General features: G+C 44.4%; 1 protein-coding gene across 2 annotated transcripts in view; it reads left to right on the top strand.

The window, feature by feature from the left end:
* SLC35A5 (solute carrier family 35 member A5) overlaps positions 1–20,966 on the top strand; it is a 155,880-nt gene that overhangs the window by 102,798 nt on the left and 32,116 nt on the right. For both annotated transcript variants that reach the window (XM_078658314.1, XM_078658315.1), the window contains exons 5-6: positions 6,074–6,207; positions 15,128–15,195. In XM_078658314.1, the coding sequence (XP_078514440.1) occupies positions 6,074–6,207; positions 15,128–15,195 (202 nt within the window). The remainder of the gene's footprint in view (positions 1–6,073; positions 6,208–15,127; positions 15,196–20,966) is intronic.

The following is a 20,966-nucleotide window of genomic DNA, read 5'->3' as shown; positions in this document are numbered from 1 at the left end:
TACATATCAAGGGTCTCACAGTTGTCATTTTCAGAGATCCGTACTCACCGTGGGGTCTGTTGCCTGTGCTGATGGACTGCACACATTGTGGGTCTCTGTACAGCTTGTAAGCAAACTTTTGGGTAACCTTCGCTTACCGAAAGTATAAGGAATCTCGATAGACTGTTGGTTACAAGCCTAAGTAACTGTGCCAATATACTCATGGCCCAGCATGCATGTTTTCCTCGCTTACATGCCCCATAGTATGAGCAACTCAATAGACGTTCCGTTAAAAAAGTAAAAACTATCGGCTTTGTCTGTGCTTAACTTGTATCTTTCGTGGTCACATTACAAAGAACAGTCAGCCGGCTACACACAAAAGGAAATTAACAATTCTAAGAAATGCTGCTCCAAGCCTGCATCTCTTTCTTTTGAGTCTGTGCACTTGCATCATCCACTCCCTGTTAGAATTGCAACCAGAGTATGCACCCCACGCAGTGCTTAGCAATAGCTTCACACTCATGCACAAAACCTAATTTTCCAATTAAGCACAATAATTTCTGTAAAAGTAACCCTGATTATATTGGCTTTGTCAATGCTTCTTTTACTACATTGATTAGGCCCTCATTTTGAAGGCTGCAGTAAATCTGGTAGCGAATATTATCCGTGAAAATAAAGACTACACTGGGTTCACAGTGTAGTATTAGCTCCCTAGTGTGAGAAATAGCATGGTAATAACACTTTTTCTCTAATTCTGAGCTACAACACTTTCACCATGTTTAAGCCAGTGAAATATGTACAGAGAAAAGTCAATAGTCAGTGCGAACTGTACATCAATTTATAATGCTGATTTAAGGGCAACACCTGTTTGAGACTGAATGAAAACTACAGAGGCCCTGAAAATGAGGCAATAGCTGTCATCATTTCAAACTGAGGAAAAAGGACATAAATGCTTACGGGCTATATAAATTGCACAAATTGTGCAGTGTTAGTTAGTGGGCTAAGTATATTGCACATATTTGTATGTGTCTTAATAGCCCGAGATTTAGACCCCAGGTAAATCGATATTTCTGACCAAATGATGGGATGATAGGCAAACAATTACACGTAATGTGACTTAATATTAAAAGCGCAAGCACGTCCAAAACTGTTCAATGTTCAGATTTAAAATGGCATCTTTTGTTTTGCTAGAGAAGCGCTCTTAATTATTCTCCTCAACAATGGCTTACAGACATCTTTAAAAGCAATTGCCACATAAATCTTTCAATGTGCTGAAATATACCTTTGCCCTAGCTTAAGAATAGGAGCCCCCTTCCCTGTTACTCCATACTCAAGAACATTACACTTCCAAAGAGAAAAGAAAGCACTTAAATCATTTTCTCTATTGTAATAATCCTAAAACGTCAGAATGAATCAGTATAGGGAGCTTATTGCAATCAGAAATACAGCTTTATCTTCTTAATGGAGACTAGAGTTAATAAGATGGGGCTAGAAAAGAAAATGAGAACTCAAATACTTGGATTTTTAAGGAAGTGCGAACCTTCATGGATGAACACAGTTTAAATCAGTTAATGCTGCATTTGAAGTGGGATTCATAGATATGGGATAATTCCAGTCTATCCCTAGTGGTGGCTTGAGTACCACTATTATCACACCATATCATCCTATGTGCATATATAAAGTGCATATTCACACCTGAGGGTATCTTGTTGCTGGCTACCAACAGTTTTTTTGTTATTCAAGCAAATAGAAATTATTGTATAGACCTTAGAAGGAATAAAGGATGAGTGGTAGCATCATGATTCAAACATGTGAGAGAGTGGTCAAACAAATATCCCTCAAGTGGATTAATTCATTTAATAAGCCACCAGACTAATACGATCTCTATGGGTTCTTCAACATACCTATCATTACACACATCACTGTGGAGAGACGACTTAATCATGACTGTAATCACACATTATCACTGCGGTGACTTAAACATCAATGTAATCGCGCAATATCTCTGTGAGGACTTGTACATGACTAAAATCATGCACTATCTCTGTGTGCTATCCCTGTGCATCCCATTAATCACACACACTATCTCTATGGGGACATGGGCATGTCTATAATCACACACTATCTCTGTGAGGACCTGGGCATATTTTTAATCATACTCTATCTCTGTGTGGACCTGGGTGTGTCTGTAATCACGCACATTCTCTTTGGCAACCGTGGTAATACTATAGTTACACACCATCTCTGTGAAGACATCGACATCTCTATACTCACACACTATCTCTGTGGGGACCTGGGATGTCTATAATCACACACTATCTCTGTGGGGACCTCAACATCTCTATAGTCACACACTATCTCTGTGGGGACCTGGGCATGTCTATAATCACACACTATCTCTGTGGGGACTTCAACATCTCTATAATCACACACTATCTCTGTGGGGACCTGGGCATGTTTATAATCGCACATATCTCTGTGGGGACCTGGGCATGTTTATAATCGCACATATCTCTGTGGGGACCTGGGCATGTCTATAATCATACACATTCTCTTTGATGACCGTGGTAATCCTATAGTCATACACCATCTCTGTGGGGACTTGAACATTCCTGTAATTACACACAAGCTCTGTTTTGGCTTGAGCATCATCAGCTTCGCATTATCTGTATCGGGCTTTGTGAATACTGAAAAATAGTAAAGTTAGACTACTTGTCTAAGTTAACATTGTTAAAACAAAAAGTAGAAAAGTTCAATATTTTGTCTAAGTTTACCATTGTGAATCTGGCCCTATTTTAATGAGGACTTAAACACAATCATCTTCATGCACTATCTCTGTGGAGACTTAAACATTGTTTTAATAACACACTATCTTTGTGGGGGGCTTGAAAAAACTATAATAAAACATTATCTTTGTGGGGACTTGAACATCACTATAAATACCATCTCTGTGGGGACTTGAGCATTCCTGTAATTAAACGCAAGCTCTGTTTCGACCTGAAGCACCAGCGGGTGCCATGAGGCACAGGGTCAAGACTGATTTGCATATAGCTGGGTCTGAACTGGGGTGGCGAAGTGAGCTAAAGAACAATCATGGATTCAACCCAGATCTGTGACTGGGGGTGAGTGACTGAAAGGTTTCAGCACTCCGTCCATCATCTTCTTCTGTCTGCTTTGTTTGCCCTAAGTTGGCAGGGTGTGCCCAGACGTGGGTCCCTTGCTCACTTTGTCACTGGATTCACACTAGCTGGCTGATGAGGAGGTGTCACCCCGAAACCAGTCCCAGGATGCTTGTTTTTGGTCCCGGGAAGACCTGGCTTGGCAGTTTGGGCTGGACTGTTCCCATGAGGCACAGGGTCAAGACTGATTTACATATAGCTAGGTCTGAACTGGGGTGGCGAAGTGAGCTAAAGAACGATGATGGATTCAACCCAGATTTGTGACTGGGGCTGAGTGATTGAAAGGTTTCAGCACTCCGTCCATCATCTCCATGTGTTTTATTCGACTTGAACATCATCAGCTTCACATTCTCTGTATGGGGCTTTGTGAATATTGAAAAGTAGTAAAGTTGGACTTTTGGTCTAAATTTACCTTTGTGAATACTGCAAAGTAGTAAAGTTAGACTTTTTGTCTAAGTTTAGCTTTGTGAATCAGACCCTCTTTTAATGAGGACCTTCATGCACTATCTCTGTGGGGAGTTGAACAACACTGTAATAACACACTATCTCTGTGGGGACTTGAACAAGACTGTAATAACACACTATCTCTGTGGGGACTTGAACAACACTGTAATAACACACTATCTCTGTGGGGACTTGAACAAGACTGTAATAACACACTATCTTTGTGGGAACTTGAACAACACTGTAATAACACACTATCTTTGTGGGGACTTGAACAACACTGTAATAACACACTATCTTTGTGGGGACTTGAACATCATTATAATAAAAAACCATCTCTGTGGGGACTTGAACATCTCTATGATAACACACTATCTCTGTGGGGACTTAAACATCGCTATAATAACATATCATCTCTGTGGGGACTTGAACATTCCTATAATTAAACACAACCTCTGTGTGGACTTGAACATCATTAGCTTCACACCCTTTATAATGGGATTTAAGCTTTGAATGTACACACTATTTCTATGGAGGCTTAAATACAATGGTCTTCACCCACTATCTCTGCGGGGACTTGAACATCTATTTTGGCAAAAATGCAAGAAGCTAATCAAGCTCCGGGTTCCACTCGACCATGTTCCTTGGTTGCATATGTTAATTTGTTTATGTGTTAGTGGCCTTATCTCCTAAGATTTTAAGCACTAAAAATAGGTTAAATTCAGCTTTAAGTGTCTTTCTCTAAGCATGATATGATATTTTCTGGCACATTAACATAATATGTCTTTAATGTATACCCCTAGTATATATGCAGCAATTCGTATATGAACAGATTATAATGTTGTTTGTGTATTTTGTTGATAAAATAAACATTTAGCCATGTGCCTTCAACTGTATTCAATCACAAATAGTGTTACAGACAAGGTCCCCACAAGGATGGTAGCACGTGTTCAAGTCCCCACAAGGATGGTGCTGTGCGCACGATTAAATAACAATATATTTGCAAATTTGAAGCAGGATCCTGTATCATGAATTTTTTCTTAACATTTTTCTGTTGTTAGTGTGTTTTAAAAACATTAAGAAAGGTTAGTCCCCACAACGCAGGTATTCACACATAGTCCCCACAAGGATGGTAATGTGTGTGTGTGTGTGTGTGTGTCTGTGTCTGTGTCTGTGTCTGTGTCTGTGTCTGTCTGTCTGTAATTAACCCTGCAAGCAGGGATGAAACCATATTAACAATTAGTTGGCATAAAGAACGATTTCACTTTCACATTTCAATCCGTCTTTCTTGCTCAAGCCGCAGTTCCCATAATGCGCTGAACTGCATCCAATCTACATTTTCGCCACTGCGGTTCTTAATTGTACAGTTTATAGCACCTTCATCCACGTCAAACATCATTGCACTTTCATTGCTTCAAAGGGAACTAATTTCATATGGGGCAGAGCAGTAATGCACTCTGTGACCCATCGAAGGCGCCATCTCTGACAGTTCACGTGTGTTTGTCACAGAAAGATTTTTCACTTCTTCAAAGAAATCTCTGTTAAATATTTGAATCCGTGCTCCCATCATATACAGAGGAAACGTCCTCTGCATATCCTAGCTGACAGATAAAGGTTTCCAAATTCAGTATGCCTCGAGCAGTCCTCCTGTCCTTTGTTGACAGTGGCCTCTCACCTTGATTCAATTGTCTTTGACTCCATTCCGCATTCGGTGGGCATCCTCTACAATGTGAATCGAAACGAAGGTGACGCTAACAGGGCCCCCTGCCTGGCGGATCGGGGTTTGTACTCCGGCGTCACCGCTAATATATTCCAGCCAGAAATTACCCTTGCATCCAGGGATGAAACGAGTCCACCAGCAGGTAAGCAGCGTTGAAACTTCATTTTTTAGAAGAGAATTCCTTGCATAAGGCGTATCGACCCTCCTGGGTCTTAATCATGTGAGGAAATTTCAATGAAATGTGTTAATGAAATCGTTTTTGATGCCAACTAATGGTTAATACTGTGTTAATATATTACGGAGTACTGCTACTAATGACCTTGGTACCCACAATTAAGGACTTCTATAGCGTTAGTATGTTATTAAAAGGCAGCTGTAGTCCATCTCCAATGTTTAATGTTTTGTGTTTAAAAGAAGGGCAACTGAGCATCTCACATGATACATATGAGTAAGACCCAAGAGGGTCGAAACACGGTATGCAACAAATTCTCTGCGGATAATTGAAGTTTCATCCCTACTTACCTGCTGGTGGGCACGTTTTATCCCTGTGTGCAGGGGTAATTTCTGGTCAGAATATATTCTCGTGACACCTGCTTACGAGCCCCGATCTGCCAGGCAGGGCGTCCTGTTCAGATATTTATTGCTGCCTCATTACATTAATGCAGATATATAGTAAAACTACTTTAACTTTTGGTATTGAAACCTAATCTTGTAACTTTTTTTTTTTTACCTGTTTCACATTTTCTTTTAGATGGACGGTCATATAACGAATTTAAGGTTTCTTCAAGAAAGGATGTATTAATATTCATGAAGTGGTCCGTTCCAGCCTTTTTGTACTTCCTGGACAACCTCTTCTTCTTTTATATACTATCGTACCTTCAGCCTGTAAGTTTTTACCAATTACGCACAAATGCACGCCATCTTTTCATGAGATTGTCTTTGATTTACGTAAACAAGAATATTTGCGCCCCTGCACAGGATCCTGGAAAACATTTTTATACATAAAAATGTTATTTTTAAAATAATTTATATTAAAAGAAACCTGCCTACAAGCGGGTATAATCTGTATTTTCTTAAACTGTCTAGATTTCATTTGTTAACAGCAGTTTAAATCACATCTTGCATATCTGCTATATAATTCCTACATAGACAACAATCATCAGTACTACATTTTCTCTGCATTCACAACATCTGGCAAATTTTATCTTTCTAAACGATATGTGGTCTTTGGTCTGCGTTAATTGTGCAGACGGACGTTTCACTGCCTGCACTGCAGTGCTAAATTAAACAGTGCTGCTTTTATAGGTGGTGAAATACCTGTAAACGCAGTGGGGAGGGCAACAGGGCAAAGGGGAGGTTCCCGCCTCCCCCGCTGTAACCATTTTAAAACAAGCATTTACAATGCAATGGTTTCGCCTTTGGAAAAGTTAGACCTATTGGCATTGTAAATGACAAAATTTGTATTTATGTGTTGGTTTTGAAAACAGATAAATTAATGGCATTGTCATTTACATTGCTATTAGCTTAATCTCTGCAGTCACTCTGCACTCCCTAGTCACTCTGAACTCCCTAACCCTCCATAGTCACTCTGCACTCCCTAGTCACTCTGAACTCCCTAACCCTCCATAGTCACTCTGCACTCCCTAGCCCTCCCTAGTCACTCTGCACTCCCTAGTCACTCTGCACTCCCTAGCACTCTGCATTCCCTAGCACTCTGCATTCCCTAGCACTCTGCATTCCCTAGCACTCTACACTCCCTAGCACTCTGCACTCCCTAGCACTCTGCAGTCACTCTGCACTCCCTAGCACTCTGCAGTCACTCTGCACTCCCTAGCACTCTGCAGTCACTCTGCACTCCCTAGCACTCTGCACTCCCTTGTACTACCTAGCACTCTGCACTCCCTTGTACTCCCTAGCACTCTGCACTCCCTAGCACTCTGCACTCCCTAGCACTCTGCACTCTGCACTCCCTAGCACTCTGCACTCCCTAGCACTCTGCACTCCCTAGCACTCTGCACTCCCTAGCACTCTGCACTCCCTAGCACTCTGCACTCCCTAGCACTCTGCACTCCCTTGTACTCCCTAGCACTCTGCACTCCCTTGTACTCCCTAGCACTCTGCACTCCCTTGTACTCCCTAGCACTCTGCACTCCCTAGCACTCTTCCCTAGCACTCTGCACTCCCTAGCACTCTTCCCTAGCACTCTGCACTCCCTAGCACTCTTCCCTAGCACTCTGCACTCCCTAGCACTCCCTAGCACTCTGCACTCCCTAGCACTCTGCACTCCCTAGCACTCTGCACTCCCTAGCACTCTGCACTCCCTAGCACTCTGCACTCCCTAGCACTCTGCACTCCCTAGCACTCTGCACTCCCTAGCACTCTGCACTCCCTAGCACTCTGCACTCCCTAGCACTCTGCACTCCCTTGTACTCCCTAGCACTCTGCACTCCCTTGTACTCCCTAGCACTCTGCACTCCCTTGTACTCCCTAGCACTCTGCACTCCCTTGTACTCCCTAGTACTCTGCACTCCCTAGCACTCTGCACTCCCTAGCACTCTGCACTCCCTAGCACTCTGCACTCCCTAGCACTCTGCACTCCCTAGCACTCTGCACTCCCTAGCACTCTGCACTCCCTAGCCCTCCCTAGCACTCTGCACTCCCTAGCCCTCCCTAGCACTCTGCACTCCCTAGCCCTCCCTAGCACTCTGCACTCCCTAGCACTCTGCACTCCCTAGCACTCTGCACTCCCTAGCACTCTGCACTCCCTAGCACTCTGCACTCCCTAGCACTCTGCACTCCCTTGTACTCCCTCGCACTCTGCACTCCCTTGTACTCCCTAGCACTCTGCACTCCCTAGCGCTCTGCACTCCCTAGCGCTCTGCACTCCCTAGCGCTCTGCACTCCCTAGCGCTCTGCACTCCCTAGCGCTCTGCACTCCCTAGCGCTCTGCACTCCCTAGCACTCTGCACTCCCTAGCACTCTCTAGCACTCTGCACTCCCTAGCACTCTCTAGCACTCTGCACTCCCTAGCACTCTGCACTCCCTAGCACTCTGCACTCCCTAGCACTCTGCACTCCCTAGCACTCTGCACTCCCTTGTACTCCCTCGCACTCTGCACTCCCTTGTACTCCCTCGCACTCTGCACTCCCTTGTACTCCCTCGCACTCAGCACTCTGCACTCCCTAGCGCTCTGCACTCCCTAGCGCTCTGCACTCCCTAGCGCTCTGCACTCCCTAGCGCTCTGCACTCCCTAGCACTCTGCACTCCCTAGCACTCTCTAGCACTCTGCACTCCCTAGCACTCTCTAGCACTCTGCACTCCCTAGCACTCTGCACTCCCTAGCACTCTGCACTCCCTTGTACTCCCTAGCACTCTGCACTCCCTTGTACTCCCTAGCACTCTGCACTCCCTTGTACTCCCTAGCACTCTGCAGTCCCTTGTACTCCCTAGCACTCTGCACTCCCTTGTACTCCCTAGCACTCTGCACTCCCTAGCACTCTGCACTCCCTAGCACTCTGCACTCCCTAGCACTCTGCACTCCCTAGCACTCTGCACTCCCTAGCACTCTGCACTCCCTAGCACTCCCTTGCACTCTGCACTCCCTAGCACTCCCTTGCACTCTGCACTCCCTAGCACTCCCTTGCACTCTGCACTCCCTAGCACTCCCTTGCACTCTGCACTCCCTTGCACTCTGCACTCCCTTGCACTCTGCACTCCCTTGCACTCCCTTGCACTCTGCACTCCCTTGCATTCTGCACTCCCTTGCACTCTGCACTCCCTTGCACTCTGCACTCTCTTGCACTCTGCACTCTCTACTCTGCACTCTCTACTCTGCACTCTCTACTCTGGTCACTCACTCTGCACTCTCTACTCTGGTCACTCACTCTGCACTCTCTACTCTGCACTCTCTACTCTGCACTCTCTACTCTGGTCACTCACTCTGCACTCACTACTCTGCACACTCACTTTGCACTCACTACTCTGCACACTCACTTTGCACTCTGAACTGCAATTACAGACTTAGGCAGCTGTATAAATTCATCTGGTCAATCCTGAATTAAGATCCTTTATATTAACAGGCAGAAATCACTTTTCTTCGCCAAACTCCACGGAGTTAAAACACAGCTCAGCAGAATAGGCAATGCGGCTCCAGTGCCTACTCTCATGGAAGAAGTGAAGAAAAACAAACGCATTCAGAATTGTTAAAATGCCTGGAATTAGGCCATGTGATCTTTATTATATTAAGTAGTCCAACGGCCACTTACCGAATGGCTATTAAGGGGGTTTCCAGTCTGTCCATAAGGCAGAAAAATATTTAACTGAGCCTAAATCTGAAAGGAAGTTAGTTTAAAGCATACGAGACACGACCTGAAATTTAAAGATGCTTACACCAAGCACTGTTTGCGTTCGCAATTGAGCTCAAACCCCTGCTTCAATATAGAAAAGCTAAGTCGCTGTGTGTCCGTCAGCAAAAATAAGGTGCCACAGGGATAAAAGGAAAGGAGTGACGTCGCTCAGTGTTCGGTTGCACAGAGTATTCAACTGTGCTGAACAGCTTAACATGCTTAAAGAGTCTAAAACAACGTCTACGCCACCACCTACTGTCATCAAAGTCCACACAGCCTCTAGGAAATCAGTCTGGCTCTGCATTACGGGCTGTGCAGGGCAAAAAAGCACGGCCGCTAACCCATCACATCTTTTCAAATGAAAGGTAAAATTAGAGGACTTCAGTTCGCACAATCAACCTAAAACGCCCTCCCTCATCTTCCGCGTATGTCACAGTACCCAACAGGGTTACAGGAGTGCCACAAACTAACACTATTCACAAAATCATATGTCTTTTTTCGCAGACTACAACAAGGATAAAACATAATGACCGCCTCTTAGCAAGACTCTGGGAGGTGGGTCTGAGGGGGACGGTGTTCAACTGGTTCCGGTCCTTCCTCTCCAACCGTCAGCAAACTATCTGGGCCCCACCTTTTTCCGCCGCGATGCCACCTCTGGAGGTCGGAGTTCCGCAGGTCTCAATCTTGAGCCCATCGCTTTTTAACATTTACGTGACCCCTTTGGCGGCACTCGCGGAGGGTTTTGGGGCCCAGATCGTGTTGTACGCTGACGACACACAACTCCTGCTCACCTGCGATAAGGGCCACGACTTTGACGGGACTTCCATACGGGACTGCCTTGGGGCGGTGTTTGACTGGTTCAGCCAACATTGCCTCAAATGCAACTCCGAAAAGTCGGAAGTTCTCTTCTTTGGCTGCCCCGCTGATCCCAGGTGGAAGGAGTGGTGGCCGGCCGCCATGTTTCCACCTGACAGTGACTCTGGGTCGGCGAAGAATCTAGGTATCCAGGTCGACAACTGCCTCTCTTTCAGGGGTCAAGTGTCGGGCCTGGCTGGCAGATGCTTTGCGATCCTGAGGATGCTGAGGAAGTTCATGCCCCTACTATCCATCGAGCACAGAAAGACCACGGTCGAGGCCCTGATTGGCTCTCGCCTGGACTACGCTAACGTTCTGTACCTTGGCCTACCGGAATACCTCATATCGCGCCTTCAGATAGTACAGAACTCGGCAGCCCGGGCCATTTTTGGCCTTACCAGAAGAGCCAGGGCCACGGAGCTCCTCAGAACTCTTCATTGGCTGCCCATTAAGAAGCGGATCGCTTTTAAGGCTCTGACCATCGCCTTTAAAGCCCTGCATGGTTTAGGCGCCCGCTATCTTCAAAAGTGGATCACTTTTTACCTTCCTTCGAGATCCTCGTCACAAGCTAGGGCAGTCACCCCTAGGATACATCGGGCTCGCCTGGGCGGACGCTCCTTTAAACATCTTGCGCCCCTGCTGTGGAACGATCTTCCTCTCACGCTCAGATCCTGCCCCAATCTTCTGGCCTTCAGAAAGGATTTGAAAACCTGGATGTTTCATCAATAACTTCTTCCACCTTCCTCTTATCATGCTGACTTTACCGCCTGTTTCTTTTGTTTTTCTCCTTGACCTGTGAGGCTCCGACAGCACCGGGACACTCCTCGGAGTAGCCGTGCGCTATAGAAGCACCCCTTTTAACATAACATAACATAACATAGCATAACATAATAAAATAAGGGCATCTCTGGACAGAACAAGTCTCCAGCTGTTGTGCAAGACAGACGAGCAGACCACCCTTGATGTTTCAGGATGTAGGATCGACCCGTCCGCCCCAGCTCCACGAAAAAATGGCGGCCGCATTGCCGAGAAAAAAAAATAAACACGCCCACCGCCGCATGACGTAGGCAAAAGGGAAAAATTCTACGGAACGCCCACCAATCGCCTCGGTGAATGACAGACGCCTCTCTCTTCCAATGGCTAGCCTCCATTTATGGAGCTAGCCAATGGAAGAGAGAGGCTGAACTAAAGCACACAGTGTAACTCAAAAGATTTCGACCTGCGCCGAAAAGCTGCGCGGCGCAGCTTTTCGCCAGGTCGAAACCTAAACAGCAATCGCTGCAGGTCTAACACCGGTGTCTAGAGGGTGTCCCGCTCTGAAATGTCTGGAAATCATGTTCGACAGCATTTTGTGAATACATGTGTTTTATTTGGGTTTTCATATTAAAACAGGCTTCTTGGCTTTGCCGATGCATAAAGACATTCAGATTGCTTTTGACATGAGAGGAAACCTGACCTTGTTCCATTTAAGGAGTTCTAGAAGCAGCACTGGCCCATTACAGCCTGAAGGGTCAGTTAGCGTGTTTATTTTTTCACTTCCTACAGCAATGATCTACGAACACTTCGCTGCCTTTTCAGACATTATCATTTAACCCCCAAAAAATTGAGTGGAGCGTCTGGCTTCAAATGAAACCCTCAGAATTAGGTTTACGTTTTTAAAAAAAAATACTTTTATTTAGCGCAAACTCGACTCGAAGATATTGGGTATCAAAGCCCTTTAAATGAGCCTCAGTTGTGTTAAAGACTTAACACATTTTTTTTTAGTTTGTGTGTTTTGTTAGGCATGGGGCGATTAAGTGATTTGTCAGAATCACAGGATATTGAGCGTCATTGCTGAGACTCAAACCCAGTTTCCAGGAATATAGCATGTTACAATGCATGCTATTACATCGCGTTCTATTACAACGCATTTGTTACAACGCGATACTTTTAGATCGCAAGTCATTAGAACGACTTGCTGTAGGGGGTGCGTTGGATTTAGGAATAGTATAATTTACTATTCCAAATCCAGCCTGCGCAAAAGTAGGGAAGGTGTTGGAATAGTAGATTATACTATTCCTTAGGTTGGAGCAACCCCTACAGCAAGTCGATCTAATGACTTGCAATGTAAAGGTATTGCATTCGAACAACGCTACAAACAATGTGATGGTAGCATCGTAAACGCGGTTCCAGCTTCGAGGTCGACTGCTCTAGCCGTTAGGCCACATCCGCTCCAATTTCCTTATTTTTCTATTCAGGGTGAGTTGCTTCTTTCCTATCCTATTTCCCCTAAACCACATCTTTTCTGACAATTATTCCCAATAATTAAAAAATCCTGAAGCACAAGCACAGTGTTTGTAGGTTGTGTTCTGTTTCTCTTTGCTTTGAGGTTTGTGATATTTTCAGGTAAAGCTGCATTGGCGTCTGAAGGACAGAGAAACAAACTCACTTAAATATTCTAAGAAAATAATGTAATTTCATAGGAACTCATCCTAGCTCAAACTCTCTCTTCCTCTGAGAACTTCAACCTCATTTGCATGGCTGGGCCTTTGAATTGTGGAGCAAGATGCAGGGCTCACAGATTATAGATTACAACTACTAAACCTAAAGATTTCCCCATACCTCCATTTGGACAATTCAAAATCATTACTAAACTCTCCTAGTTACCTGTCTGTTAAACTTGTGTAATAGTCTCTCTGCAGACTAATGGCAGGATGGTTTTCTGCCAAGCACAGGTTTCAACATATGCTCCTGACTGACACTTGTCTTCAGATCTCTACTAAGAACCTTGCTTCGTAACTTTCCAAGCTCATTTCTACTGGTTTCCCATTATGAAGCCTCTGCTCTTCATATTTTAATGTCCTCACTGTGCTAAAGTGCCTTCCCTGTGCCTCCTTGCCTTTGTTCTCTTCGTACCTTAATCATGTAATAGTCACCCAGGCCAGCTTTATCAGTACCCTCACTTTTGCTCTTATAATGGGCTCTAAAGCGTACACATAATGGTACTTGAAAAACTGGCCTATTGTCCATGTGTTTGCAGTGTATATTATTTAAATCACAGTTGCGGCTCCTCTGCGAAGTCAGAGGAGTGTCGCCCCACTGCTTTTTAGCAGTGAAATAAAGGGAAAATACAATGATAACTTGCGTTATCATTTTATTTTCTCCTACTTCCACGGCTTTACGTGAGGGATTGGGGGCAGAAGAGGAGTGGTAGACCCTCCTAAGTGCGCATTGACTGCTTTGCCGACCCTTTCGGGCCATCCAAACAAACAGTCTTGCGCACTTCGAATGTTCTCCATACAGGCTGCATTACAGCCTGCGTGGAGAACATGCCCAGGCTCCTAACCAGCGTCTGAGCGCCGAAACACGGCGCTCAGACCAATCACAACTCTGCTAAGGCAACATTGTGATCGGATATCTGGGAGCCTGGGTGTGCTTCCTGTTCAGGCCAGCGAAGAAGGACCACGGAGGAGAGACTCAGCAAGGAAGCGGCGAGAAGGTAAGTGTGTATTTTATTTTTTAATGCCCTTGCTCCGCCACTCCGACTTGGAGCCTGGATGTGCTTCCTGTTAAGGCCAGCGAGGAGAGACGCAGCGAGAAGGTATATTTTTATTTTTTATGCCCCCGCCCCCTACCTCTGGTCTGTGCTGGCCGCCTCTTGCAAATCATGTAGATAGAATGTCATTTTTGTCTTTTCTCTTCTCTCCCTCTGTATTCGTTTTACAATACTTTTAAGATGCTTTTACCTTGCACTATTTACCATCCGTATGTGCTATTTTTAATCTATGAATGTCTTGTAGAAGATGTAGATTTTCTTTTTTTTTTTTTATAACCAATATCAACACATGTAACCCAACCTGGGAAGCTCCGGATCCGTGCTTGATTGGGTGGATGTTTGGATGGGTAGCCTACAGTCAAAAGGCCTAATGGCCCATTTCCTGTAGATTGGGTTGTGTTACTGATGAGCTCTTGATTCTCAAAACGATCCAGTCCTTGCAATGTGTGAAGCAGCCACTGTTGTCCCCTCAAATGATCGACTTTGTATGTCATAACTAAAAGGATATACGAGCTCACAATTGATTGTAAAATGATTAATTTGAATAGTAATTTTTTAAAGTTTTCTCTGGATGAAGTTCTTGCCAATGTCTTGTTCTCTGCTTGGTAATCTGTCTCGAAAGAACTGGGAACTAAGTGCGAGAAGAAAACGTAAGCATATGCAGTAACCTTAGAACCCTTAGTCCATTACACTCTGTTTCATTGCCGTTTACACCATATTCTCACAACCCAAATACAACCGTTTATTTATTTTCCTGTACAACCTTAGTCGAGCATATTGGGCCATGACTGGTAGTAGCTCACTATGTCTCTCGTTACTTAACCTGGAAGGTCATCTTTTAATTACTGCTGTAAGGTGGCAATGGTTTTACAAAGGTTTGGCAATTAAAGACGTCCCTACCAGATTCGATACAGGTGAGTATCTTACTTCCTCCCAATCATGCACGGATTCGGAGCTCCCCAGGTTGGGTTTCATGCTTCCAGATGCAACCAAGTCAAGTCAAATGTCGCTGACGGCAATATACATATCCAGCCAGGCTATAACATCATTTTTCTTTTTTTTAATACAGGCCCTGGCTGCATTGTTTTCAAACTTTGTTATTATAACTACAGCAATTCTCTTCAGAATAGTGCTCAAGTAAGTGCAATGCCTCATAGGGGCTTCTTGTGTTACACTGTAATTCTTCATTGTGTCCAGAATACTAACTTAAAGTTTGGTTAAAACAAAGTTGTCTGCACTTGAATCCATAGAGTATTGTGAGTATCGTTAATGCATCAAGTCACAAGAGTTTGGGTAAATCTATTCAACTGAGACTCTAACTTAAGCATTGAGGCCAGGAAGCGAGGATTTTAGAAGAGCAACTAAAAATGTAGTTATAGACATTTATTAACCAGTTTAAATTCAACTAAGAGTGCATCATTTAACATCCGTCACATTGTACAGTATACTGTTAAGGGAACTTAACCACAAGGCGGCTGGTGACATTTGAAAGTAGTGGGGCGTAAAAGTTTGAGGTGAGTGCTCGGTGGCGAGTGAGCCTAGCGAGTGAGTCTGACTGCCATAAGGTGGGTTTGTGGGGTCCTTCTCGCCATTTTTGTAATCACACTGACTATCCCCAGAGCTCAGCTAACCCAGCCTATTGAGGTGAGTGCTCAGTGGCGAGTGAGCCTAGCGAGTGAGTCTGACTGCCATAAGGTGGGTTTGTGGGGTCCTTCTCGCCATTTTTGTAATCACACTGACTATCCCCAGAGCTCAGCTAACCCAGCCTATCAGTATTCAGATGCTGATTAAGCCGCCGTGTAATATCTGAAAAAACTCCGGGTGACAATTGTGAACACTGCACAGAGATGGTACCCTGACCACCGAAGCGCACATGGTAATGGATAGACACACAATGCATGCACATGTGAGGTAATTGGCTCTGTGGGTAACAACAAAAGAAATGGGGGCGATTGACAGCCTGAAAACAGGCAACATATGCAGAGAACAAGCCCCAAGGCATCCTATGTGACCCAAGAACACCACCCAGCATGGATGCAGCAATAATGGAGTACGCATGCAAAATGAATAGCAGATGAAGAGAGCAGTGCCTGAATAAACAAAAAACAGTAATAAACACATTCATAAACGAAATTAATGAATTTACCAACCATGATAGAAACACTAAAATGCTCATTTAAAGGGTGAGACTCCATAGCATCCAAGCACCTCGCAGAACATTTCACTACCAGTGACATCACACAGCTGGGTCCTTACCAAGGCTGCACATCCCACCCCTTAAAGTCCAATAATCTGCATAAACTAGAATCATTGAGGGAAAACAAACCTTGTGACAACACCATGTTAATTTTTAAATAATTCTCTCTGTGGTATTTTAGAACAAGTCCTTGCGTGCAGGTTTGTGTAACTGTGCAGTGCTGTTTACATTCCACTCGCACAATACAGGAACGAATAAGCTCTCTGATTTGTACATTTAACTTCCTCACACCTGTGGCATCCAATACCGTTCAGACAGCAGCCACCGTCAGCAGATGTCTACTTCTCTAACTATTCCTAATCCCGGCAGAATCACGGTTCTTTCTGTCTTGTGCCGGTTACCTCTCACCAGTTTGCCTCATATCTGGAAACCTCTGAAAAGGTCAGATTTTCAGACTCGCTTGTAATTAGTCACATAACTTGAAGCAACAACTATGTACATACATATACCATACATGCCAACATTTCAGGAGAGCAAAGTGGGAGATTTAAAAGAAAAATCGGGAGAATGGGGCTTTGAATCGGGTTACTGGTATGTATGGGCTTTGGACGTGTGCTGCTGTAGGATCGGACATTTGAAACGTAAATGCACGTTTTTTTTCTTACCTTTCAGAAGCATGAAGCATAATGGCAGGCAGAGAGGGTGATGCAAGTGTTGGGCACGGGCCTGGCAATTTGTTGGCAGTGCATGCACCTCCACCCCCCTGTGGCAGCCCGGGCTGAAACGGCTCCACCCCTCTCGCCCCCCCCCCCAGTACTTTGCAGGTCTTTAAAAGATGATTCCCTTGTTAATGGCGCTTTGTTGGTTTTTCACCCCTTCGAGAGCCCCTGCATCGCCACTCTTTGCTGGAAGGATTAGCACTTTACACACTACCAAGCCCTGTCAGCTGAAACCCCAGAGGAATCGAGTTTTTGCTTGTAGGAATCGGGAGGCGGGAGACTACCCTTCAAATCGGTAGTCTCACGCCTGAATCGGGAGGGTTGGCATGTCTGATATACACCTTGATATGATCAGCGTGGATTCCCGTATCACTATGGGCTGAAAACGCCTTGCAAACTCAGGCGAAAAACTCTGAGCTGGACGTGTCTCCGTTAAAACAGAGAGCGTCCCGTGTGCCATTTGAACAATTAGCCCAGGCCGGTCTGGCTCCCAACAACCACCGTGGTCTCCTGGATCATCACCTGTGCCCGTCTGTTTATGTGAGGCCTGAGCGAGCCTCTGGTGTTGTCAGGCCCACTCCCATTACATTACCGGCTCACAATACTCGCGGAGGAGGGAGGGGGGGAGGGGGGGTCGCACGGCAGTTGGAGCAGGGGAAAGTTTACAATTAAACTTACCAGGTCTGTATTTGCACTGAAGAAAGGCTCACGTGACCTGTGAAATGTGTTTTGTGATTATCAGAAGAACTTCATACTAATCATGATGACATCCCATACTAACCACGATGACATCCATGCCACTGACCGCCACCCACACACGCACCGCGCACGCAGACTGGGGCCTTCATATTATTCTACTCAATCTGCCGCATATAGCACATTTTTGAGGTAGCCTAAGCACATGACGGTCGTGACCTGTGAAATCAATGTGTATGTGTTGTTTATTATTGTGATTTTCACACTGCGCACGCAGACTGGGGCCTTCATATTATATTCTCCGCATAATCGCATATAGCAAATTTTTGAGTTAGCGGCAGCCAGACCATGCATTTGCACACTGAAGGCTCAGGTACCTGTGAACTGACTGGTGTTTTATTGTGATTTTCAGACTTTATCAGTTAATCTCATGATGACATCCATGCCACCGCCACCCACACATGCACCGCGCACACGCACTCTACTGAAGTTCAGTACTTGTACACAGTCACTGTGTTAAAAAAAAACTTACTTTTTAGGAAGAGAGTCAGTGTCACACTCTCATCATCACTGTGACTCCGTCACGACTCACTCGAGAAGACAAGATAGAAGAACTTAAAAGACCCTCACTGCAGCAGGCACGAGTCACGAGGTCTCTACGGCGCTCACTCTCCTCGTGACTGTGTTAACGCGGGATTTCTGGTTACTAGTTACCTTACCAGATCCCAAACCAAGTCGACTGAATCGTTGGTACCTGTCATTGAGTAAAAGGTAATCTAACAATAAGTCAATCAATTTAAGAACTTACACCACTCTAAATGATCACTGACCAAATTTAAGTTTCAAAGATTTAATATAAAGTCAAGGATAACTGAAGATACAAACTTCTCAAAATGAGATTCAGAAGATAAATTGGTATCACTATGAACATAAACTTTTTGAATAGTCTGAGTCTGAAAAACAGAATAATGAGTACAACTTCAAATAACATAAGCGTTGCCAAAATGGATACAAGTTGCAACCTCAAAGTCATTACAGAAAAGAAAATTAAGGTTAGTCTGTCCCTACACTATACTAAGTGACATCCCTACTTAACAAGATCTTTTACCCCTCTAGGTGTCAGCCGTGGTGACTTCCTAAGAAGATCACGCACTTCTCTTTGTCTCTTCTCTGATAATGGGTCTCTCCTGATCAGCCTATCTGCCTACCCATCCGCTTCCTTAGGCTCCCAAAATCATCTGCTCTACTCTCCTCCCGGGTCGCTTTCCCTAATACCAAATCACATTTCCAATAGAAACGCCCCTTGGGACGCCCCTCACGTGGTACATCTTTGCGCGGTAAACTCCATGATGGTACTCTTCAAGACCCTCGTTATAGTTGACCTTGGTTCCCAGGCTTCTTCTCCAGTGCGCTGATACCCCCTGAAATTCCTGGAAACTCCTACAGGCCTGCGCCAAGCGCCACTGAACAAAGCCCCTTTCATTCTAGCAGATTAAGACCCTCGCACCTGCATACAGTCCGTCCTGCAGTGGGCCTCAAATTCCAGACTCCACCATATCTATAGGTCGTAAAGCACGCTCGAAGCTCTGAGCTGGACACCTCTCGACTTCTCCTCTAACGAGCACATGGCACATCAAAGGAGATGACATTATCAGCACAGGCCTCCTTGATTTACATGAAGCGAGTCCCTGCACTCTAAAACATTAACTTGATTTAAACAGCATTCTTAACTAGCATACGTTTCTAAAACAACACATCTATAAAACATATATTTCAAACTTAATTCGATAATACATTTGTGGAAGAACCAGGTTAACCCCATCTCACATTATTTTAGCAGCACGTTTAGATTTGCTGTGAATTTCCCTAAGGCCTACACAATATACTGGATTTTTAGAGTTCTATTCAACTCTAACGTGATTCCTTTAACATGAGAACATGAGGTTTTCGTTTTCATTCCAACATTTCTACATTAATCTCACACAGTTATGATTATTGTTACTCTACTTAAACATTCTATACATTTCACTACTGAATATAAGACACTCTGTGTATTTCACTTCTAAATATAAAACACTCGTGTGCAAAAGCATGTTTAAACTAACTACGTGCTTGTAAATATGGTGCACTTATACATTTTTTCAGACTTGTGCTCTCTCAATCCCCCCTTTGATGACCTTCTGGGGTCATCACCATCAAGACACCATCACAAAATGTAGAACCCTTCAAAGTGAAGTCGTGGCAATGCCACCTCTTTTCATTGTCTCTAATGCCTTTAGACTCCTGTATTGGGTGTCCTGCATCGCTGTCAACTTTTCCTCCTGTTTCCTCATAGTTCTCTGCAACCTATTTGCTCTATACCACTGATACAAACGCACCAATCCCCACAAAGTGATTACACAAATCACAATTATGATGATGGGTTTCAGTATGTACCAAACGATACCCTTTCCTAAGTTGGCAAACCAACCTCCAACTTTACCCATTCCATGACCTACTTTTTCCCACACGTTTATCTTTGTCAGATCCTCAATTTCGTAGTGTATGGCAGTGATGTTTCGTATATACTTCTCTAGAGGTTTTGAATTGTCTGGAATGTAAGTGCAGCACTCCTGGACCTTCAAAGCCTTACAGACTCCTCCCTCTTTAGCTAACAGAACATCTAAAGCAAGTCGGTTCTGAAGAACCATTGCCCTAATCGATTGCATCTCACCTTCCACCAGCATCAATGATCTAGCAGTACTGGCGGAAAGCCTATCTACGACTGTAGCTAACCTCCTAATCTTAATGTCATTCAGTATCACTCCTAGAATAGGGAATGCAGCACCGAATACATCTCCAATTACTTCTGCTGCTCCCAGCCCTCTCTTCCCTCTAGTTGGAATTTCTTTCTTCGTCGTTTCTAAATTCTCAACATGATATATTTTAGGGAAGACAATAGCCAGATAGCATGATCCGTACCAATTATCTGGTAGCTTCACATAGGCATTTCTTCCACATACAAAATATACATTTGGAATTGCTTGCATCTCTTTCAGAAAATCCTTAGAGTAATACTCCAGTTGAAAAGCATGTTCACAACTGACTTGACCTACATACAGATTCTCATAATAGGAGTAACTCCTGTGAATGCACAGTTTCCCCCATTTCTCCTTGTCTAAAGCAATTGGACCAAAGCTACCCTTTCTTTGATGTATCCTTTCCTCCTTGGTCCAATCTGTTTCCCATTGTCCTGAGGCCTTCAGAATCTTCTGCCTCCTGTATCTAGTATCTACCTGCCCTATAAACTTTTTCTC

The sequence above is a fragment of the Lissotriton helveticus genome, chromosome 8 (assembly GCF_964261635.1).
Source record: "Lissotriton helveticus chromosome 8, aLisHel1.1, whole genome shotgun sequence".
In the NCBI taxonomy this organism is placed as follows: Eukaryota; Metazoa; Chordata; class Amphibia; order Caudata; family Salamandridae; genus Lissotriton; species Lissotriton helveticus.
The sequence above is the reverse complement of the archived record's forward strand: the minus strand, read 5'-3'. Positions and strand labels throughout refer to the sequence as shown.